Raw genomic sequence first — 23306 nt, 5'->3', positions numbered from 1 at the left:
TATATGATTTTGGTATGCCTGGGGGGCACACATCATACATATATATATATATATATATATATATATATATATATATATATATATATATATATATATATATATATATATATATATATATATATGAATGATAGATAGATGAAATAATCCTTTCCCTTAAAACCAAGTCTAGTGCCCTCGAGGAGATACCAACTTTAATTTACAAAAAAGCCTCCAGATCTCTAGCCCCTGCTATTGCATTGCTCTTCAACAAGTCACTTGAACTCCAAACCTTTCCTGACATTCTAAAAAAAGCAAGAGTAACCCCTGTCCACAAATGTGGTGATCTCACAGATGTTAACAACTACAGACCTATATCAATCCTGCCTAACTTGTCAAAAATATTTGAAAAACTAATCTACAAGCAGCTTTACTCTTTTCTAGCCAAACACAATATACTTAGCTCTTGTCAATATGGCTTCAGACCCAAAAAAAGCACTAACGATGCACTTATTAGTATGATTAACTTAATTCACCCAGCTCTTGATAAAAAGGATTTTCCTGTTGGGTTATTTGTGGACCTGCGTAAGGCTTTTGACACTGTCAACCATCAAAACCTTCTTCTTAAATTACATCATTATGGAGTCAGAGGACACTCCCTGCAATACCTCAAATCTTATCTTACTGACAGGCTCCAGTATGTTTCTGTGAATAATACAATTTCTCCCACCCTACCCATCAACATTGGTGTTCCTCAGAGCAGCATACTTGGCCCTCTCCTCTTTCTCATCTACATTAATGACCTTCCAAATGCCTCCCAACACCTCAAACCAATTCTATTTGGTGACGACACAACCTTCATTTACTCCAGTCCTGACCCCCTTGCTCTAAATGCCACAGTAAATACTGAGCTAGAGAAAGTCCATCTTTGGCTAACCGCCAACAAACTCACCCTTAACATTGACAAAACGTTTTATATTCTGTTTGATATAAAACAAATAATAAATACTGTTTGGCAATAAATCCTCTAATCAGATAAATCTCAAAATAAACAATACCCAAATTTGTAACAAATTAGATGGCAAATTCCTTGGCGTTCTCATCGACCACAAGCTGAATTTCCAGGGTCACATTCTAAATATATCAAAAAAAGTTTCAAAAACTGTTGGCATTCTTTCTAAGATCAGATATTATGTACCCCGCCCTGCCCTGGTTACTCTCTATTACTCCCTCATCTATCCATACCTCAACTATGGTATTTGTGCTTGGGGTTCTACTACCCAAAATCATTTACGTCCTCTTATTACCCAACACAAAGCTGCTATTAGGACAATATCCAACTCTGGCCCCAGACATCACTCGGTACCCTTACTCAAATCTCTGAATATGTTAGATATTAAGTCACTGCACATTCTCTCTTGTGTATTATACATATATAAAACGCTGAACTGTAATGTCAATCCTGACCTCAAAAGCTTCATTGAAGGTTGTAACAGAACCCATGAGCACCACACCAGAAATAAATACAGTTTTGATATTCCTAGAGTACGACTTAATCAAACTAGAAATGCTCTACAAATCAAGGGACCCAGAATGTGGAATGACCTTCCCAACCATGTTAAAGACTGTACCTCTCTCAACCAGTTTAAGAAAAAAACTAAACACTACCTAATAAATTCCCTGTAACCTACCTCACTCCTCTATTGTCCACCTATGTCTGTAAATTTTTTTTTTTTTTTTTTTAATCACCACTGTTAACCTATTGTATTTGTGTTGCTTTTTCAGTCATGTTCCCCCTTTTTTATCTTTATTTGTATTTGTTCTCAACACTTTTTATTCTTTATGCTCAATTAGTATTAAGTTCTAGATATTAATGTTTTTCTTGCCCGAAACGCATTGCGTAATAGTGGCTTTTGGCATTGTATGTACTAGCTCTATCTATATATCAATCCATTAATGTAACATCACTTGTATGTATGTATGTACTTTACCTGAATAAACATATTAATTTTTATTTATTTATATGATTTGCTGATTTAATATATTATAAATAGTCCTGCACATACACAGTGGCTCACATTTGCTTCCTGAGGCCTCCAATAACCGTCCCTCACTAGAAGGAAAGTTAGTCTCTCACTTTCCTTCTAGGGCTTCATTTTTTGGCAACACCACCATCCAATGTCTGAACGTTTAGGGCAGAGATAGAAGAGACACTAAACTTTTAACAACAGCAAATGAGTGATTATCATGTAAGTATGTATTTGAGGCAAAATGAGTGCTATAAGCAATTTTAAGATTTAGGCTTGTATATATATAAATATATATATTAAATTTAAATATAAATAAATATCCTTATTTAAATATAAATAAGGAGACTGAAGAAACAGAAGGTGAAGTGATCATCCTAGACTGATAGAAATAAAATTGTAACAAAACTGTAAGAAGAAAAGAAAAGACCTAAAAGAAAAGTATAAGGCAATTTTTAGCAACCCAATAAACAATTTAAAGTTTAAGATCTGGATACCTTGTTTATGAATGATTTTCAAAAATTCAGACAATATAACTGATATTAACATGAGCACAAACCTGGCAACATATTGAAGAACAATGAGCTTTACAAACCAGGTCATATGGGTTTCGAGCAAGATTGTTCTTTCTCAGTTCCATAATCATTATGAAGAGCTCAATAAGAGGTTCCAAGAGCCCTACAAAACAATATCAGATTGGTGTCCTAGTAGGGGTGTCAACATCTCACCAAAACAACACTACACAATTGAAGTTGATATAGACGAGGTAAAAAGATACCTGCAAGAACTAGGTGCAGCAAAAGGAGTAGGAACAGATCAGATATCATCATCATAATGGGAACGGTGTCTGTTAATCTTGTTTAAATTACAATCAAGTTGTCAATATAATCAACCAGAGCTTTAATATACTTACTATTCTCTCTCATCTCATTTTTTTTCTTGCAATGTATCTTATTTTATTAATTCTGCTAGAATTTACCTACTTAAAATTATCTGTTAGATTAAGGACCTGCCCGAAGCGCTGCGCGTACTAGTGGCTTTACAAGATTGTAAATACTATGCTATGCATTCTCTCTAACCCAATGTACCTTCTTGTATATAAATAAATAAATAAATAAATAAATAAATAAAATAAATAAATAAATGGTTACTAAAGAAAGCTGCAGGATTATACTAGAGATTGGAAAGCTACAACAAAAAGGCAAACAAAGTTCAAATATTCAAGACAGGGACAAACATAAAGAACTAAACTTTAAAGCTGTGTCATTAATTAACATGAAATCCATGTAAGATTCTACAAAAGATGAGCAGAAATAGAATTGTAGTACATTTTGAGAATAAATATTATAACAGATATAACATGGCTTCTGAGAGGAAATTCATGCCTAACAAACTTGATTAAACTATGACAAAGTCACCAAAATAAGACAAGGATGGGTAAACTGCATCTTCCTAGACTGCCAAAATGTTTTTCATACAGTTTGTTAGTCACTGTACATCCTCTCAAGTGTACTATCTGTATATAAAACTCTGAACTGTAATGCCAATCCTGACCTCAAGCACTTCCTAGAAGGCTGTAACAGAACCCATGGGCACCACACTACAAACAAATATCTATTATTCCAAGAGTGCGACTTAATCAAACCAGAAATTCTTTCCAGGGCATTCTTTCTAAGATCAGATATTATGTACCACGCCCTGCCCTGGTGACTCTCTATTACACCCTTATCTATCCATATCTCAACTATGGTATTTGTGCTTGGGGCTCTACTACCCAAAACCACTTACGTCCTCTAATTACTCAACACAAAGCTGCTATTAGGACAATATCCAATTCTGGCCCCAGACATCACTCGGTGCCCCTACTCAAATCTCTGAATATGTTAGACATTAAGTCACTGCACATTCTCTCATGTGTATTATACATATATAAAACGCTAAACTATAATGCCAATCCTGATCTCAAAAGCTTCATAGAAGGTTGTAACAGAACCCATGAGCACCACACCAGAAATAAATACAGTTTTGATATTCCTAGAGTACGACTTAATCAAACCAGAAATGCTCTACAAATCAAGGGGCCCAGAATGTGGAATGACCTTCCCAACCATGTTAAAGACTGTACCTCTCTCAACCAGTTTAAGTTAAAAACGAAGCTATACCTAATAAATTCCCTGTAACCTACCTTACCCCTCTGTTGTCAACCCATGTATGTTTTTTTTTGTTTTTTTTTGTTTTTCAAATCAACGCTGTTTGAAAGTAATTTTCTGTAATAATTTGTAATTGTATTTGTGCTGCTTTTTCAACAATGTTCCCCCCTCTTTTACCTCTATTTTTATTTGTTCTCAACACATTTTATTCTTTTTACCCATTAGTTTTAAGCTTTAGTCATTAATGTTTTTCCTGCCCGAAACGCTTTGCGTAATAGTGGCTTTAGGCATTGTATGTACTAGCTCTATCTATAAAGCCAACAAACTTTGTAAAATCTCTTTATGTATGTACCTTACCTAAATAAAAATTATTATTATTATTATTATATAAATTCTCTGCAAATCAAAGAACCCAAAATGTGGAATGACCTTCCCAATCACATCAAAGACTGTCCCTCTCTCAACCAGTTTAGGTAGTACTTAGTTTTTCTCTTAATCAACTCCATGAAATCTACCTAACCTAACCTAACCACCTAACCTAACCTAACCTAACCTAACCTAACCTAACCTAACCTAACCTAACCTAACCTAACCTTACCTTCTAAATGTCAATCTATGTCTTGCTATTTTCAAACAATATTGACTATTGACCAAATTGTATAACTGCTGATATCTGCCATGTATAAATTTGTACAAAACAGGTATAAAAAAAATTGTAGTTCGTATAATTTAGTTAAAATTACTTCTGCTGTTCTGTGACAATTTCTACTGTTCCATCCAACACGAAATTATTGTCATTCTTGTTTCTTTTTTCCCTTTTTCAGTTCAATTCATTCTTTTGATATCAATTATTTTTAAGTTTTAGTTTTTAAGTGTTTTTCTCACATCTTGTCAGAAACGCTGTGCGTATTAGTGGCTTTAGGTATAGTGTTTATACTAGCTCTATCTAAATCCAACATTCTGTTTGTAACGCATTTTGTATGTATGTACTTTTACCTGAATAATAATAATAATAAATAATAATAATAAATTATTATATTATTATTTATTATTATTAATAATAAATTATTATTATTATTATTATTATTATTATTATTATTATTATTATTTGAGTATATGCTGTGTAAAGTGAAGACTACTGATAATAAACAGCAACTCTTCTATAATCCTGTAATACTCCATATTTAAATTATTTTATGTATTAACAAAACACCTACCTTCAATGTATAATAATGTATTGCAAATACATAAGTGATGCAATGAAAAAAGGTTTATAATTAGTTATTATAATTATCAGATGTCCTGGTTAGAATTAATGTTAAGGTAAAAAACATAACACAAAAACATCTCTAAAACAGTTGGTATACTCTCCAAAATCAGATATTATGTACCTAACTCTGCTCTCATCTCTCTACATTATGCACTAATCTATCCCTATCTCAACTATGGTATCTGTGCATGGGGTTCAACCACTACAAACCACCTCAAGTCCATCATCACCCAGCAAAAGTCTGCTATCAGAATAATATCAAATTCTGCTTTCAGACAACACTCAGCCCCCTTGTTTAACTCCCTAAACATGCTAAACATAATTTCACTCCATAAATTCTCTTGTGTCAACTACATTTACAAAACCCTGTTCTTAAATGCAAATCCTGCTCTGAAACTCTTCCTGGACAGATGTAATAGGACCCATTATCACCACACCAGAAATAAATATCTCTTTGATATCCCCAGAGTCAAACTTAATCTGTGTAAACACTCTATGCAAATAAAGGGACCCAGTTTATGGAACTCACTCCCTATTGAATTGAAAAGCTGTCCAACTTTTACATCATTCAAAATCAATACTAAAAAGTACCTAATGTCATCTTCATAGTTTTTCACTTTTTGCCTTAAAATTGCACTGTATCTATTGCTACCCAATCTCCCAACCTTTATGTTCCCAATTTGAACATCTTTACCATTGTGATTATTGCTGTCTTCTTATATGTGCTGCCAATCTGCTATATGGTGTTTATTAATCATGTTTATCTGTATCTATTGCTACCCAGTCTTCCAATCTTTATGTACCCAATCTGAACATCTTTACCATTGTGATCATTGCTGTCTTATATGTGCTGTCAATCTGCTGTATGGTGTCTATTAATCTTGTTTAAATTACTAATCAAGCTGTCAATGTAATCAATCAGAGCTTTAATATAACAATGTGCTTTAATATACTTACTAAGCTCTCTCATCTCATTTTTCTCTTGCAATGTATCTTTATCATTTATCAATTCTGATAGAAATTACCTACTTAAAATTATCTGTTAGATTAAGGACCTGCCCGAAACGCTGTGCGTACTAGTGGCTTTACAAGAATGTAAATACTGTACTATCCAATGTATTCTCACAAACCCAATGTACCTTCTTGTTTATATATAAATAAATAAATAAATAAATAAATAAATAAATAAATAAATAAATAAATAAACATAAATGACTTTTTATGCCCCTCTGTAATCTTGTTTAGCAATATCACTCTCAGGATGAATTTACCTGAGGGCCACTAACACTAGTGAAGTCGACGAGGACAGGAAACCTGTGGCTACCTTGAGGTGCTTCCGGGGCTTAGCGTCCCCGCGGCCCGGTCGTCGACCAGGCCTCCTGGTTGCCGGACTGATCAACCAGGCTGTTGGACGCGGCTGCTCGCAGCCTGACGTACGAGTCACAGCCTGGTTGATCAGGTATCCTTTGGAGGATGGCTTGTTAAAGGTCTCCCCCCACTTGCCCTGATCTTTTCCAGTTGTATTTTAAAACCCAGCAGAGTTTTGGCATTTATGGCTTCGGCAGGTAGGTGGTTCCACGGGTTTACAACCTTAAGGGTGAAAAAGAATCTGTTTATGTGTGCATGAGTATGAGATGCACAATAAACTGACTGCATCTAGCAGCAGCAGCATTCAAAATTAATCACATGTTAATTGGTGCATACAGAGATAAACATTTGGAGCATGCTGTATGGGTGAAAAGATTCATCTTGGGAAAAGGAAAACTCACATGTTAATTGGTGCATATAGGAGATAAACATTTGGAGCATGCTGTATGGGTGAAAAGATTCATCTTGGAAAAAGGAAAACTCACATGTTGGTGCATACAGATAATAATTATTCTGCGAGTATTAAGTGGGGACAATATTGGTGTATACAACTATAAATGCTGAATGCTGTTGGCATTCTTTCTAAGATCAGATATTATGTACCTCGCCCTGCCCTGGTTACTCTCTATTACTCCCTCATCTATCCATACCTCAACTATGGTATTTGTGCTTGGGGTTCTACTTCCCAAAATCATTTACGTCCTCTAATTACTCAACACAAAGCTATCCAACTCTGGCCCCAGACATCACTCGGTACCCTTACTCAAATCTCTGAATATGTTAGATATTAAGTCACTGCACATTCTCTCTTGTGTATTATACATATATAAAACGCTGAACTGTAATGCCAATCCTGACCTCAAAAGCTTCATTGAAGGTTGTAACAGAACCCATGAGCACCACACCAGAAATAAATACAGTTTTGATATTCCTAGAGTACGACTTAATCAAACTAGAAATGCTCTACAAATCAAGGGACCCAGAATGTGGAATGACCTTCCCAACCATGTTAACGACTGTACCTCTCTCAACCAGTTTAAGATAAAAACTAAACACTACCTAATAAATTCCCTGTAACCTACCTCACTCCTCTATTGTCAACCCATGTCTGTTATTTTTTTTAATCAACACTGTTTGTCATCCTATTGTATTTGTGCTGCTTTTTCAGTCATGTTCCCCCTTTTTTTTTATCTTTATTTGTATTTGTTCTCAAACACTTTTTATTCTTTATGCTCAATTTAGTATTAAGTTCTAGATATTAATGTTTTTCTTGCCCGAAACGCATTGCGTAATAGTGGCTTTAGGCATTGTATGTACTAGCTCTATCTATACATCAATCCATTAATGTAACATCACTTGTATGTATGTACCTTACCTGAATAAACATATTTATTTATTTATTTATTTATAAATGTTAATTACAAAATGAACAAACAGAATTGTTAAAATTAGTTTTATCTTGGAAAAATATAATTTTGAGTACTGTATCTGTTATCATAGCTTGCCAGGTGTTTGCTTGGTCTGTAAGAGCATCTAACTTACTACAGAATAGATCATTAAATAACTGGAATTTGGATGTAGAGCATTTCTTTCCATGGCCAAGCATATTTCTCATACAAATAATGAAAACAAAAATACCTTCATAGAATGTCTAATTGAGATTGTCCAGTATTTTTACAATGAAGCTTGCAATTTCTAGAGAATATTTTCAATAACTGGGAAGTTAGTGTCTTGTTATGTATCAAATACAATGAGTAAATGCATAAATGCATGTCATAAGATTTATTCAACATATATACCATGTTGTGCCTTTTAAAAATAATTTGGAAAGGAATACTTTTTTTCTGCAAGACTGGACACTAATCCAAGCCAGGTTTAACACCTAGATGAAGTATTTTTTTACCGATATATACACGGGTTCTTACATTCTTGTACAGCCACTAGCACGTACACCATTTTGGGCAAGTCCTTAATCCTAATTTTTCTCAATATGACCCACCAAATTATTTAACATCCAGGAAATGATGTGAGACATCATAATACAACATAACTTAAATATTTTCCAAAGTCTGAACACTCATGAGGCTAATCATCTATATACACTAGCCAGTGTGTAATTAAACTGCTATGTTCTCAAGAGTCTTTTCCCACACTTGGGATATTCTGAATATTTTTGATTCATATGCACCATCATACAGCTACATTATACTAATTTGACAATCTTTTCTCCACACTGAAAACTCATGGTAATTATTCCCTGTATGCATAGCTATGCAAGCCTTCAAATTTTCAAATTGACTGAATCTTTTCCCACTTTCGATAGTCATACCGTTACCTTGAGGTACTTCCGGGGCTTAGCGTCCCCGCGGCCCGGTCGTCGACCAGGCCTCCTGGTTGCCGGACTGATCAACCAGGCTGTTGGACGCGGCTGCTCGCAGCCTGACGTACGAGTCACAGCCTGGTTGATCAGGTATCCTTTGGAGGTGCTTATCCAGTTCTCTCTTGAACACTGTGAGGGGTCGGCCAGTTATGCCCCTTATGTGTAGTCATGAAGTTTATCCCCTGAATGCACAACCATGCAAGTCTTCATACAACCAAGATAGCTGAATCTTTTTCCACTCTCTGGACACTCATGATGTTTGTAGCTCAACAATGTGAGTTTTCATACATCCAGGACGTCTTGAGTTTTTTTCGACACCAGACACTCATGATTATGAGACTTCATATTTCTAGGACACTTGAATCTTTTCTATCACTCTAGACACTTATGAGGTTTATCCCTCGTATGCATAGTTATGCAAGTCTTCATACATTCAAGACAGCACAATGGGATACACAACAAACTGACTCTGGCAGCACCAATCAAAATTAACCACAGTTGGTGCATTCTGCTATCCTCGTGGTGTAGTGGTATAAGACCCTCGCCTGGCGTTTTGCGAGCGCTTTGTCCTGGGTTCGTATCCAGGCAGGAGAAGATTTACTGGGTGCAAATCCTTAACTATAGCCTCTGTTTAACTCAACAGTAAAATGGGTACCTGGTTATTAAACAATTTGGCGGGTTGTATTCCAGGGAACATAGGATTAAGGACCCGCCTGAAATGCTATGCATGCTAGTGGCTGTACAAGAATGTAAGAACTCATGAATACATAAATATATAAATAAAAATAAATTAGGAGACAAACATTTTGAGAGTGAAAAGTAGGTAATATAGTATGATAGAATTTGAATATGGGTGAAAAGATTCAGTCTTCTTGGAAATATGGAAGCTCACATTTTAGTGCATATGGATGATAAACATCTTGAGAGTGCCATGTGAGGACAATATTGGTGCATATTGTTACAGACAGCCATATATGTTAAGTACAAGTAATACAAAAAAAAAGCTAAAAAATAAGTTAAGTTTTGTTTCATGTTGAAAAATATAATTCATTGTATAATTCATAATTTGAGTCTTCAAAATTATCATAGCTTCACAGGTGCTTGCTTGGTCTATAAGAGTATCTAACTTTTACTATAGAGCAGATCAGAAAGGTATAAATCATAGGTGTTCCTATGTGCTGGGAATACCCAGCACATAGGTTTGAATTCTCATCAAGGCTCTTGTGGATTTTCTCATTGATATATCACCTTACTGTGATTTCTTTTTGTATTGAAACAGGGGTGTCAGAGGTAAAATTTCTGGATGATAGAGCCAGAGTGCATCATCTTGAGGTTATCAAGGGTCAAACTTAATCTGCGTAAACACTCTATGCAAATTAAGGGACCTAGTCTATGGAACTCACTCCCTAGTGAATTGAAAAACTGTAAAACTTTTGCCTTATTTAAAAGCAAAACCAAAAAGTACCTAACTTCATCTATTTAGTTTCCTACACTGAGCTTTAAATTTGCTCTGTACCTAGTGTTACCCAATCTCCTAATTTTTATGTAATATCTTTTATTTTTATTATTTTTATTTATGCATATACAAGAATGTACATAAGGAATGTGAGGATACAATTATGGTAATTACAGTCTTGTAAAGCCACTAGCACGCGCAGCGTTTCGGGCAGGTCCTTAATCTAAGAAAATTTTAAGGAGGTAAATACTTGCAAAATTTATAGACAAAAAAATGATAACAGATTTATTTATTTATTTATTTATGCATATACAAGAATGTACATAAGGAATGTGAGGATACAATTATGGTAATTACAGTCTTGTAAAGCCACTAGCACGCGCAGCGTTTCGGGCAGGTCCTTAATCTAAGAAAATTTTAAGGAGGTAAATACTTGCAAAATTTATAGACAAAAAAATGATAACAGATTACATGGAATGAGAAAAAAAAAAAAGATGAGAGAAAATTATAGGTACAGTATATTAAAGCACATAGGTAGCTATGATTGATTGCAATGACAGCTTAAAATGGTAGTTGACAACAAATTGGTAGGCACAATACAGCAGAAACAATATAAGATTGATTGCAATGACAGCTTGAATGGTAGTTGACAAAAATTGGTAGTCACAATACAGCATATGGCTAGCACATAAAAGAAGACAGCAATGAACACAATGATAAGGTTGTTTGATATTACATAAAAATTAGGAGATTGGGTACCACTAGGTACAGAGCAAATTTAAAGCTCAGTGTAGGAAACTAAATAGATGAAGTTAGGTACTTTTTGGTTTTGCTTTTAAATAAGGCAAAAGTTTTACAGTTTTTCAATTCACTAGGGAGTGAGTTCCATAGACTAGGTCCCTTAATTTGCATAGAGTGTTTACACAGATTAAGTTTGACCCTGGGGATATCAAAGAGATATTTATTTCTGGTGTGGTGATAATGGGTCCTATTACATCTGTCCAGGGAGAGTTTCAGAGCATGGTTTGCATTTAAGAACAGGGTTTTGTAAATGTAGTTGACACAAGAGAATGTGTGGAGGGAGTTAATATTTAGCAAGTTTAGAGATTTAAACAAGGGAGCTGAGTGTTGTCTGAAAGCAGAGTTAGTTATTATTCTGATAGCAGATTTTTGCTGTGTGATGATGGGCTTAAGGTGGTTTGCAGTGGTAGACCCCCATGCACAGATACCATAATTAAGATAGGGGTAGATTAGTGCATAATATAGTGAGAGGAGAGCAGAGTTAGGAACATAATATCTGATTTTGGAGAGTATACCAACTGTCTTAGAGACTTTCTTAGTTATGTGTTGAATGTGGGTGCTGAAGTTGAGTCTCTTGTCTAGGAATAGGCCAAGAAACTTGCCATCATTTTTATTACTGATGTTAATGTTGTCTATCTGTAGCTGAATTGCATTTGATGATTTGCTTCCAAATAAGATGTAGTAAGTCTTTTCGATGTTTAATGTTAGTTTGTTCGTTGACATCCATAAGTGGACTTTTTTTAATTCATTATTCACAACATTATTTAGTGTATGTGGGTTGAGGTTTGAGTAGATAAGGGTAGTATCGTCAGCAAACAATATAAGTTTGAGAATATTAGAGACATTAGGCAGATCGTTTATATATATAAGAAATAGAAGAGGTCCTAAGATGCTGCCCTGTGGCACTCCAACGGTAATTGGTAGAGTGGAAGAAGTTGTATCATTGATGGTTACATATTGGTGTCTGTCACTAAGATAGGATCGGATGTAGTCAAGGGCAAGGCCTCGGATTCCATAATGCTGGAGTTTAAATAAGAGGTAGTTGTGATTAACAGTATCAAAGGCTTTTCTTAGGTCAATGAAGAGTCCAATCGGAAACTCATTTTTGTCAAGGGCTGAGTAGATAATGTCAAGGAGACTAATGATTGCATCATTGGTACTCTTTTGGGACCGGAAGCCAAACTGGCAGGGGCTGAGTATGTCGAATTTTACGAGGTAGGAATAGAGCTGTTTGTAAATAATTTTTTCAAATATTTTTGATAGAATGGGTAGATTTGATATTGGTCTATAATTGTTTATGTCCGCCGGATTGCCTCCTTTATGGACTGGCGTTACTCTTGCTTTTTTGAGGATATCAGGGAAGGTGTGGAATGAAAATTTTTTTCACATTTTTCACATGGAATGAAAAAAAAAAAGATGAGAGAAAATTATAGGTACAGTATATTAAAGCACATAGGTAGCTATGATTGATTGCAATGACAGCTTAAAATGGTAGTTGACAACAAATTGGTAGGCACAATACAGCAGAAACAATATAAGATTGATTGCAATGACAGCTTGAATGGTAGTTGACAAAAATTGGTAGTCACAATACAGCATATGGCTAGCACATAAAAGAAGACAGCAATGAACACAATGATAAGGTTGTTTGATATTACATCGGTTGTTTGATATCAAACAACCTTATCATTGTGTTCATTGCTGTCTTCTTTTATGTGCTAGCCATATGCTGTATTGTGACTACCAATTTTTGTCAACTACCATTCAAGCTGTCATTGCAATCAATCTTATATTGTTTCTGCTGTATTGTGCCTACCAATTTGTTGTCAACTACCATTTTAAGCTGTCATTGCAATCAATCATAGCTACCTATGTGCTTTAATATACTGTACCTATAATTTTCTCTCATCTTTTTTTTTCATTCCATGTAATCTGTTATCATTGTTTTGTCTATAAATTTTGCAAGTATTTACCTCCTTAAAATTTTCTTAGATTAAGGACCTGCTCGAAACGCTGCGCATGCTAGTGGCTTTACAAGACTGTAATTACCATATTTGTATCCTCACATTCCTTATGTACATTCTTGTATATGCATAAATATATAAATAAATAAATATCTTGAGATGATTTTGGGGCTTTTTAGTGTCCCCGCAGCCCGGTCCTCGACAACATTAACATCAGTAATAAAAATGATGGCAAGTTTCTTGGCCTATTCCTAGACAAGAGACTCAACTTCAGCACCCACATTCAACACATAACTAAGAAAGTCTCTAAGACAGTTGGTATACTCTCCAAAATCAGATATTATGTTCCTAACTCTGCTCTCCTCTCACTATATTATGCACTAATCTACCCCTATCTTAATTATGGTATCTGTGCATGGGGGTCTACCACTGCAAACCACCTTAAGCCCATCATCACACAGCAAAAATCTGCTATCAGAATAATAACTAACTCTGCTTTCAGACAACACTCAGCTCCCTTGTTTAAATCCCTAAACTTGCTAAATATTAACTCCCTCCACACATTCTCTTGTGTCAACTACATTTACAAAACCCTGTTCTTAAATGCAAACCATGCTCTGAAACTCTCCCTGGACAGATGTAATAGGACCCATTATCACCACACCAGAAATAAATATCTCTTTGATATCCCCAGGGTCAAACTTAATCTGTGACGATCTGGGACGATCTGAAACTTAATCTGGGACGATCTGCCTAATGTCTCTAATATTCTCAAACCTATATTGTTTGCTGACGATACTACCCTTATCTACTCAAACCTCAACCCACATACACTAAATAATGTTGTGAATAATGAATTTAAAAAAGTCCACTTATGGATGTCAACGAACAAACTAACATTAAACATCGAAAAGACTTACTACATCTTATTTGGAAGCAAATCATCAAATGCAATTCAGCTACAGATAGACAACATTAACATCAGTAATAAAAATGATGGCAAGTTTCTTGGCCTATTCCTAGACAAGAGACTCAACTTCAGCACCCACATTCAACACATAACTAAGAAAGTCTCTAAGACAGTTGGTATACTCTCCAAAATCAGATATTATGTTCCTATCTCTGCTCTCCTCTCACTATATTATGCACTAATCTACCCCTATCTTAATTATGGTATCTGTGCATGGGGGTCTACCACTGCAAACCACCTTAAGCCCATCATCACACAGCAAAAATCTGCTATCAGAATAATAACTAACTCTGCTTTCAGACAACACTCAGCTCCCTTGTTTAAATCCCTAAACTTGCTAAATATTAACTCCCTCCACACATTCTCTTGTGTCAACTACATTTACAAAACCCTGTTCTTAAATGCAAACCATGCTCTGAAACTCTCCCTGGACAGATGTAATAGGACCCATTATCACCACACCAGAAATAAATATCTCTTTGATATCCCCAGGGTCAAACTTAATCTGTGTAAACACTCTATGCAAATTAAGGGACCTAGTCTATGGAACTCACTCCCTAGTGAATTGAAAAACTGTAAAACTTTTGCCTTATTTAAAAGCAAAACCAAAAAGTACCTAACTTCATCTATTTAGTTTCCTACACTGAGCTTTAAATTTGCTCTGTACCTAGTGTTACCCAATCTCCTAATTTTTATGTAATATCAAACAACCTTATCATTGTGTTCATTGCTGTCTTCTTTTATGTGCTAGCCATATGCTGTATTGTGACTACCAATTTTTGTCAACTACCATTCAAGCTGTCATTGCAATCAATCATATATTGTTTCTGCTGTATTGTGCCTACCAATTTGTTGTCAACTACCATTTTAAGCTGTCATTGCAATCAATCATAGCTACCTATGTGCTTTAATATACTGTACCTATAATTTTCTCTCATCTTCTTTTTTTTCATTCCATGTAATCTGTTTTCATTTTTTTGTCTATAAACTTTGCAAGTATTTACCTCCTTAAAATTTTCTTAGATTAAGGACCTGCCCGAAACGCTGCGCGTGCTAGTGGCTTTACAAGACTGTAATTACCATATTTGTATCCTTACATTCCTTATGTACATTCTTGTATATGCATAAATAAATAAATAAATAAATAAGTGTAAACACTCTATGCAAATTAAGGGACCTAGTCTATGGAACTCACTCCCTAGTGAATTGAAAAACTGTAAAACTTTTGCCTTATTTAAAAGCAAAACCAAAAAGTACCTAACTTCATCTATTTAGTTTCCTACACTGAGCTTTATATTTGCTCTGTACCTAGTGTTACCCAATCTCCTAATTTTTATGTAATATCAAACAACCTTATCATTGTGTTCATTGCTGTCTTCTTTTATGTGCTAGCCATATGCTGTATTGTGACTACCAATTTTTGTCAACTACCATTCAAGCTGTCATTGCAATCAATCTTATATTGTTTCTGCTGTATTGTGCCTACCAATTTGTTGTCAACTACCATTTTAAGCTGTCATTGCAATCAATCATAGCTACCTATGTGCTTTAATATACTGTACCTATAATTTTCTCTCATCTTTTTTTTTCATTCCATGTAATCTGTTATCATTTTTTTGTCTATAAATTTTGCAAGTATTTACCTCCTTAAAATTTTCTTAGATTAAGGACCTGCCCGAAACGCTGCGCGTGCTAGTGGCTTTACAAGACTGTAATTACCATATTTGTATCCTCACATTCCTTATATACATTCTTGTATATGCATAAATAAATAAGGCCTCCACCCCCAGGAAGCAGCCCGTGACAGCTGACTGACACCCAGGTACCTATTTTACTGCTAGGTAGCAGGGGCATAGGGTGAAAGAAACTCTGCCCATTGTTTCTTGCCGGCACCAGGGATTGAACCCAGGACCACAGGATCACAAGTCCAGCGTACTGTCCGCTCGGCTCCCCCTGGGGAATGAGGGAATTGTGTGAAAGGCTGGTTCAACTTCAGTGGAAACCTCAGGAATCCCTGTAGGTTCAACAGAATCCCAGGTTGCAATTATTTTGACCATGTCATGGCCAGGTTGTTTAGAGTATGTGTCTGGAAATACGCAGCACATAGGTTTGAATCCTCATCATCCACAGAAAATTCACAGAAAATCCTCCTGTGGATTTTCTCATTGATTTACAGTATCATGTTATGGTGATTTCTCTGTATATAGAACTGATCATTAAAATATAACTTAAACACAGATGCATATTTCCAAGACACCTGAATCTTTTCTTACACACTGGGCACTCATTGGGTTTATCCTCAGTATGCACAACCATGTGAGCCTTCACACTTCCAGGATGGCTGGTTACATGTTGGACACTGATAACCATGCAATTCTGCATACGTCGAAGCCAGTTGAATCTTTTCCTCACACTCTGGTCACTCCTGATCATGCAAGTCTTGATACTTCCAAGGTGACAATCTTTTCTCACACTCTGGACCCTCATGGGGTTTCATTCCCCCCACATGGTGATTTATTAGTACATAATAATGTACCCTATCAGTACATAATAATGTACCCTATCAGTACATAATAATGTACCCTATCAGTACATAATAATGTACCCTATCAGTACATAATAATGTACCCTATCAGTACATAATAATGTACCCTATCAGTACATAATAATGTACCCTATCAGTACATAATAATGCACCCTATCAGTACATAATAATAATACAGTACAGTATGCAGTGTATCTGTTAACTACAGAATTTTGAGAATTTTTTTGAGAAATTGACTATGTGCAACAAATTGATTTTACTATCTAAAGTTAAATAACAATGGTTAAAGTTTTATATTCTCATTTACAGAACTCATTCAATTTGAAAATTTAATCAAAAGATAAAATGAATGCAAGTTTAAATTTAAATACACGTGCTACGTTGGCCAATATTAAACCAAATTTTTGTTTCATAAAGCCGCTTGTTTTTTTTTAAACTGAAAACCCAGCCAGGGAGGGGTAACAGTAGCTAACCCGGAAGCTACCATACCAACCCTGAATGCATAATTTTGACAAAGGTTTAAATTAAATCATACTTACACTTCTGGCAAGGAATGGTCAAGGTTTAAAATTTACTGAACCTCATGCATAGAATGCTATAGGTTTAAAACATACCCAACCTTACAACAAGGCAACCTAATTTTTTAACATAATTAACATTATGGCAAAGGTTTGAAAACATACATAACTTTATGGCAGGCATGGCAAAGGGTTACAACATTCCTAATTTTGATGGGTTAAATCAGAATTGGTATCAAGAATCGAGCATTTTTCAGTAATCGGAAATGAGAAAAAGTTAACATGAATTCTGATTCTTAAAACTATTCTTTAACATTTAATAACAAAATTTGTCATTTTAGGTAATAATTAAAATTGTTTAAATTATAATCAGTAATAATCAATCATTATATTCTAAATTCTATACTATTTTGAATTTGAATTTTGAATTTAAAGTTAGTTTGATTTTGTTCGCTAGAAGTAAAAAAAGAAAGTTATTTTGTATTGCCAGTCAAGATATTGCAAGATTAAACAAACATTCTGTGTGGCAAGTGACATGAAAATGTGCAACTGTGCTAAGAAATAAAAATAACACTATCAGTACTAACACATAATCAGTGTTCCCAAGTCTGGCATTTATGTCATTATGCCATATATATGTATATATATATATATATATATATATATATATATATATATATATATATATATATATATATATATATATATATATATATATATATATGTCGTACCTAGTAGCCAGAACGCACTTCTCAGCCTACTATGCAAGGCCCGATTTGCCTAATAAGCCAAGTTTTCATGAATTAATTGTTTTTCGACTACCTAACCTACCTAACCAAACCTAACCTAACTTTTTCGGCAACCTAACCTAACCTAACCTATAAAGATAGGTTAGGTTAGGTTAGGTAGGGTTGGTTAGGTTCGGTCATATATCTACGTTAATTTTAACTCCAATAAAAAAAAAATGATCTCATACATAATGAAATGGGTAGCTTTATCATTTCATAAGAAAAAATTATAGTAAATATATTAATTCAGGAAAACTTGACTTATTAGGCAAATCGGGCCTTGAATAGTAGGCTGAGAAGTGAGTTCTGGCTACTAGGTACGACATATATATATATATATATATATATATATATATATATGTCGTACCTAGTAGCCAGAACTCACTTCTCAGCCTACTATGCAAGGCCCGATTTGCCTAATAAGCCTAGTTTTCATGAATTAATGTTTTTTCGACAACCTAACCTACCTAACCTAACCTAACCTAACGTTTTCGGCCACCTAACCTAACCTAACCTATAGAGATAGGTTAGGTTAGGTTAGGTAGGGTTGGTTAGGTTCGGTCATATATCTACGTTAATTTTAACTCTAATTAAAAAAAATTGACCTCATACATAATGAAATGGGTAGCTTTATCATTTCATAAGAAAAAAATTAGAGAAAATATAATAATTCAGTAAAACTTGGCTTATTAGGCAAATCGGGCCTCGCATAGTAGGCTGAGAAGTGAGTTCTGGCTACTAGGTACGACATATATATATATATATATATATATATATATATATATGTCGTACCTAGTAGCCAGAACTCACTTCTCAGCCTACTATTCAAGGCCCGATTTGCCTAATAAGTCAAGTTTTCCTGAATTAATATATTTACTATAATTTTTTCTTATGAAATGATAAAGCAACCCTTTTCTCTATGTATGAGGTCAATTTTTTTTTATTGGAGTTAAAATTAACGTAGATATATGACCGAACCTAACCAACCCTACCTAACCTAACCTAACCTATATTTATAGGTAAGGTTAGGTTAGGTAGCCAAAAAAAGCTAGGTTAGGTTAGGTTAGGTAGGTTAGGTAGACGAAAAAACATTAATTCATGAAAACTTGGCTTATTAGGCAAATCGGGCGTTGAATAGTAGGCTGAGAAGTGCGTTCTGGCTATTAGGTACGACATATATATATATATATATATATATATATATATATATATATATATATATATATATATATATATAATATATATATATATATATATATATATATATATATATATATATATTTTTTTTTTTTTTTTTTTGAGATATATACAAGAGTTGTTACATTTTTGTACAGCCACTAGTACGCGTAGCGTTTCGGGCAGGTCCCGGAATACGATCCCCGCCGCGAAGAATCGTTTTTACAACCAAGTACCCATTTTACTGTTGAGTTAAACAGAGGCTACAGTTAAGGATTTGCGCCCAGTAAATTCTCCCCGGCCAGGATACGAACCCATGACAAAGCGCTCGCAGAACGCCAGGCGAGTGTCTTACCACTACACCACGGAGACTGGTATTTTGGGCATATTTAAAGGCATTTTGGCATATAGAAAATTTGTGAATGCAAAATCCTATTTGACATTATATTTGACATAAAATAAATACTCCCTCTATTAATGTACAATAAGCCATAATAATGACGAGGGAGCCACATTCAAAATACCCGCCAGAGGGAGTTTCATACTTTAGGTGATGCTGCGTCCTGATTGGTTGGCGTGTAAGGGGGAGTAACGCACGCTTCAGGCAGAGAAGAGACCAACAGCTTAATTGTCTTGTTGATATTACATGTATTAATGTCGCCAAGCCCTCTTAATTGCCTTTAAGAGGCCAATTCATATTGCTCTTGCTGGAATTTTCGGGCTTGGACTACCCCAAAGCCGAGGAAACCCACTTACCTTATCACTTCCCACCTCTCGAAGCCCGGATTTGCTTCTACGGATTCGGGCACACCGTTCATGAGCGTATGCAGTGAATCCGGATTAGCAGTGTTATTGTTTACACAATACGCACGCTGTGGGCTGTCAGTAGCGCCATTGTCCCCCAGTGATTGATGCACCCTCCCACTGCTTGTACCTTTGTGGTTTATTATCATAGACTGTCTTCAGATGTATGGCTCCAGGGAGCCATATATATCAAGAAAGCCAGTGGAGATTGTGTGTTTCTACCTGAATTACTTCTATTTGTCACCGGAGACATAACTAATGATCCATACACCATTGAAAAGTCATTTAACTTGCAATGTATTATCACGTGTGGGTGTCAAACATAGATTATAAGTGAAAATATATAAGTGCCTTTTCCTGAAATAAGTATGCTTTTGACATTTCCACACATTCAGTGGTAGATATATATGTGCAATGACCTATCTAGCTTTTAAGTGCTTCACCTAGTTTATAGGTGAACATATAAGTGATTTAACCTTAAATAAGTGTGATTTAGAAATTTCCAATTCTGAGTGACAATTTAAGTGGTATCTCTACATAGAACAGTGGGCTACCTTTAGTATTAAAGTCCGTCCTTAATCTCATTATTGCACTTTTAAGTGTACAAGCTACAAATTTGCTCTGTAATAAGTGTGTCTTTGAAATGTCCACTCATTAGAACCAACATGAATCTATGGCTTTTCACTATATTGAAAATAACCTAGCTTTTAAGTGCATGACCCTAGATTAAGTACATGAACATCTGAAGTACATCCAGCTCTTAAGAGTGTTCCATACCACTTTTGGTATGATTTAACAGTACCCCAAATTCTGAAGAGGAGCAATACTGTGTTCGGCGAGTCCTAAGTAGTGGGTTTGGACTACCCAAAGGCTGAGGTACGAGGACCTGCCTATCTCATCCCTTCCCACGTCTGCCTGCAAAGCCTGGACTTGCATTTGACTCCTCTTCAGAAGTCCACAGCTTAAGGTGAGCCTCCATCACTTGTATCTATTCCTTATACGTGGTCCGGCCACCATAATCCATGAGGTGACTACAACAATAACACTTAGAACTACACTACAGCTGCACAAACATCTGTTAAAATGTGTTATTATTGAAATGCTTTTGGGAGCTGGCAACCCGCACTATTGTGTTGCCAGCTCTGGGATTGAGAGGTTGTTGCTAGATCAGATGAGTTGCTTGGCTCATCTCAACATTCAGACTTTGAAAGCTGTGTATGTGTTTATTTTATATATATACAAGAGTTCTTATATTCTTGTTAAGCCACTAGCATGCAAAGCGTTTTGGGCAGGTCCTTAATCCTAATTTTTCTCTGGAATTCGACCCGCCAAATCGTTTAATAACCGGGTACCTACTCACTGCTGCGTGAACAGAGGCTAAAGTTAAGGACTGGCACCAGGTCAATCCTCCTCGGCAGGGATACGAACCCAGGCTAAATTAAGTGCTCGCGAAGCGCCAGCGAGTCTTTTGTAGTCTCCGTGGTGTAGTGGTAAGACACTCGCCTGGCGTTCCGCGAGCGCTATGTCATGGGTTCGTATCCTGGCCGGGGAGGATTTACTGGGCGCAATTCCTTAACTGTAGCCTCTGTTTAACGCAACAGTAAAATGTGTACTTGGATGAAAAAACGATTCTTCGCGGCAGGGGATCGTATTCCAGGGACCATAGGATTAAGGACTTGCCCGAAACGCTACGCGTACTAGTGGCTGTACAAGAATGTAACAACTCTTGTATATATCTAAAAAAAAAAAAAAAGTGTCTACACTGCGCCATGGAACTGCTGATGTGCGCCGCCAACTTAAGAGGTCATGCGCCCAACGTTCGGGCAAGCGCATGGCGACACTGAAATGTGTATACTCGTTTCAGTTTTCTCACTTTAATTCTCGTACTACGTCGTTCGTTTTGGTATCATTGTGTTCGCAATTATATTCCCTACAGTTGTATATGCATATAATATCCAAAAGCCTGGCGTGACTCCCAACAGCAAAGCCTAAATTCGGCAAAAGTTACCCGTGAGCGCACAAAATCAGTAACATGTGTATACTTGTTTCAGTTTTCTCACCTTAATTCTCGTGCTACGTCGCTCGTTTTGGTATTATTGTGTTCGCAATTAAATTCCCTACAGATGTGTATGAATATAATGTACAAAAGCCTGGCGTGCCTCCCCGCAGGAAAGCCTAAATTTACCCGTAAAAGAGCACCAATTTGTACACAGCAACCTAATGTGTATACCCGTTCAGTTAGATAACATCAATTTTCGTGTTACGTCTTTCATTTTGGTATCAAATTGTTCGCAATAAAAAAGGCGCGTATTTTTAAACTAGTCCCATAATAATAGAGCAATAACTGGAATTTTAACAAATATTTTAATTCTGGAAGCTCATCAAATTTTGTTATATCTTTCCAGTGTTCCGACAAATTTGTGTTTCATCTTTCATTTTGGTATCAAATTGTTCGCGACGTAAAGGCGCGCATTTTAAAACTAGTCCCAACATAATAACACAATAAATAGAATTTTAAATATTAAAATTTTGACCAAAAACCAATTTATAATCTTTCAAGTGTTCGGACATCAAGTTTTATGTTACATCTTTCATTTTGGTATCAAATTATGCGCATTCTAAAGGCGCTTATTTTGATACTATCCCGAGGTCAATCGGATAAAAAATGAATTTTATACAAATATTTTTGTAGTGGACGCATGTCCTGTCCATGGCTAGGATTCGGGAACTAAAAATGGACGTGATCGGTGTCCAAAGAGAGCGATAGTGTTTAATTAAGACTGTGCCTGCGGTGACTTATTTCACATTGTCATCAATACAGAGTAAACATAACTAGATGAAATAGAGAAGTTACATTAGGAATTATGTATTTTGTAAAAAAATGCAATTCAGCTTCAGATAGAGAATGTTAACATCAGCAATAAAAATGATGGAAAGTGCCTTGGCCTATACTTAGACACGAGACTCAACTTCAGCACCCACATACAACACATAACCAAAAAAGTTAAAAAAACGTTTGGTATACTCTAAAATCAGATATTATGTTCCAAACTTTGCTCTCTTCTCACCATACTATGCGCTAATCTATCCCTATCTTACATATGGTATCTGTG

General features: G+C 35.5%; 1 protein-coding gene across 1 annotated transcript in view; it reads right to left on the bottom strand.

Annotated features, from left to right (window-relative positions):
• LOC123774134 (uncharacterized) overlaps window positions 1-20207 on the bottom strand; it is a 55119-nt gene extending 34912 nt beyond the window's left edge. Inside the window, exon 1 of the mRNA XM_045768262.2 lies at window positions 20146-20207. Within this exon, the coding sequence (XP_045624218.2) occupies window positions 20146-20207 (62 nt within the window). The remainder of the gene's footprint in view (window positions 1-20145) is intronic.
• Window positions 20208-23306: the final 3099 nt, after the last annotated feature.

This window comes from Procambarus clarkii, chromosome 73, assembly GCF_040958095.1.
Source record: "Procambarus clarkii isolate CNS0578487 chromosome 73, FALCON_Pclarkii_2.0, whole genome shotgun sequence".
In the NCBI taxonomy this organism is placed as follows: domain Eukaryota; kingdom Metazoa; phylum Arthropoda; class Malacostraca; order Decapoda; family Cambaridae; genus Procambarus; species Procambarus clarkii.
The sequence above is the reverse complement of the archived record's forward strand: the minus strand, read 5'-3'. Positions and strand labels throughout refer to the sequence as shown.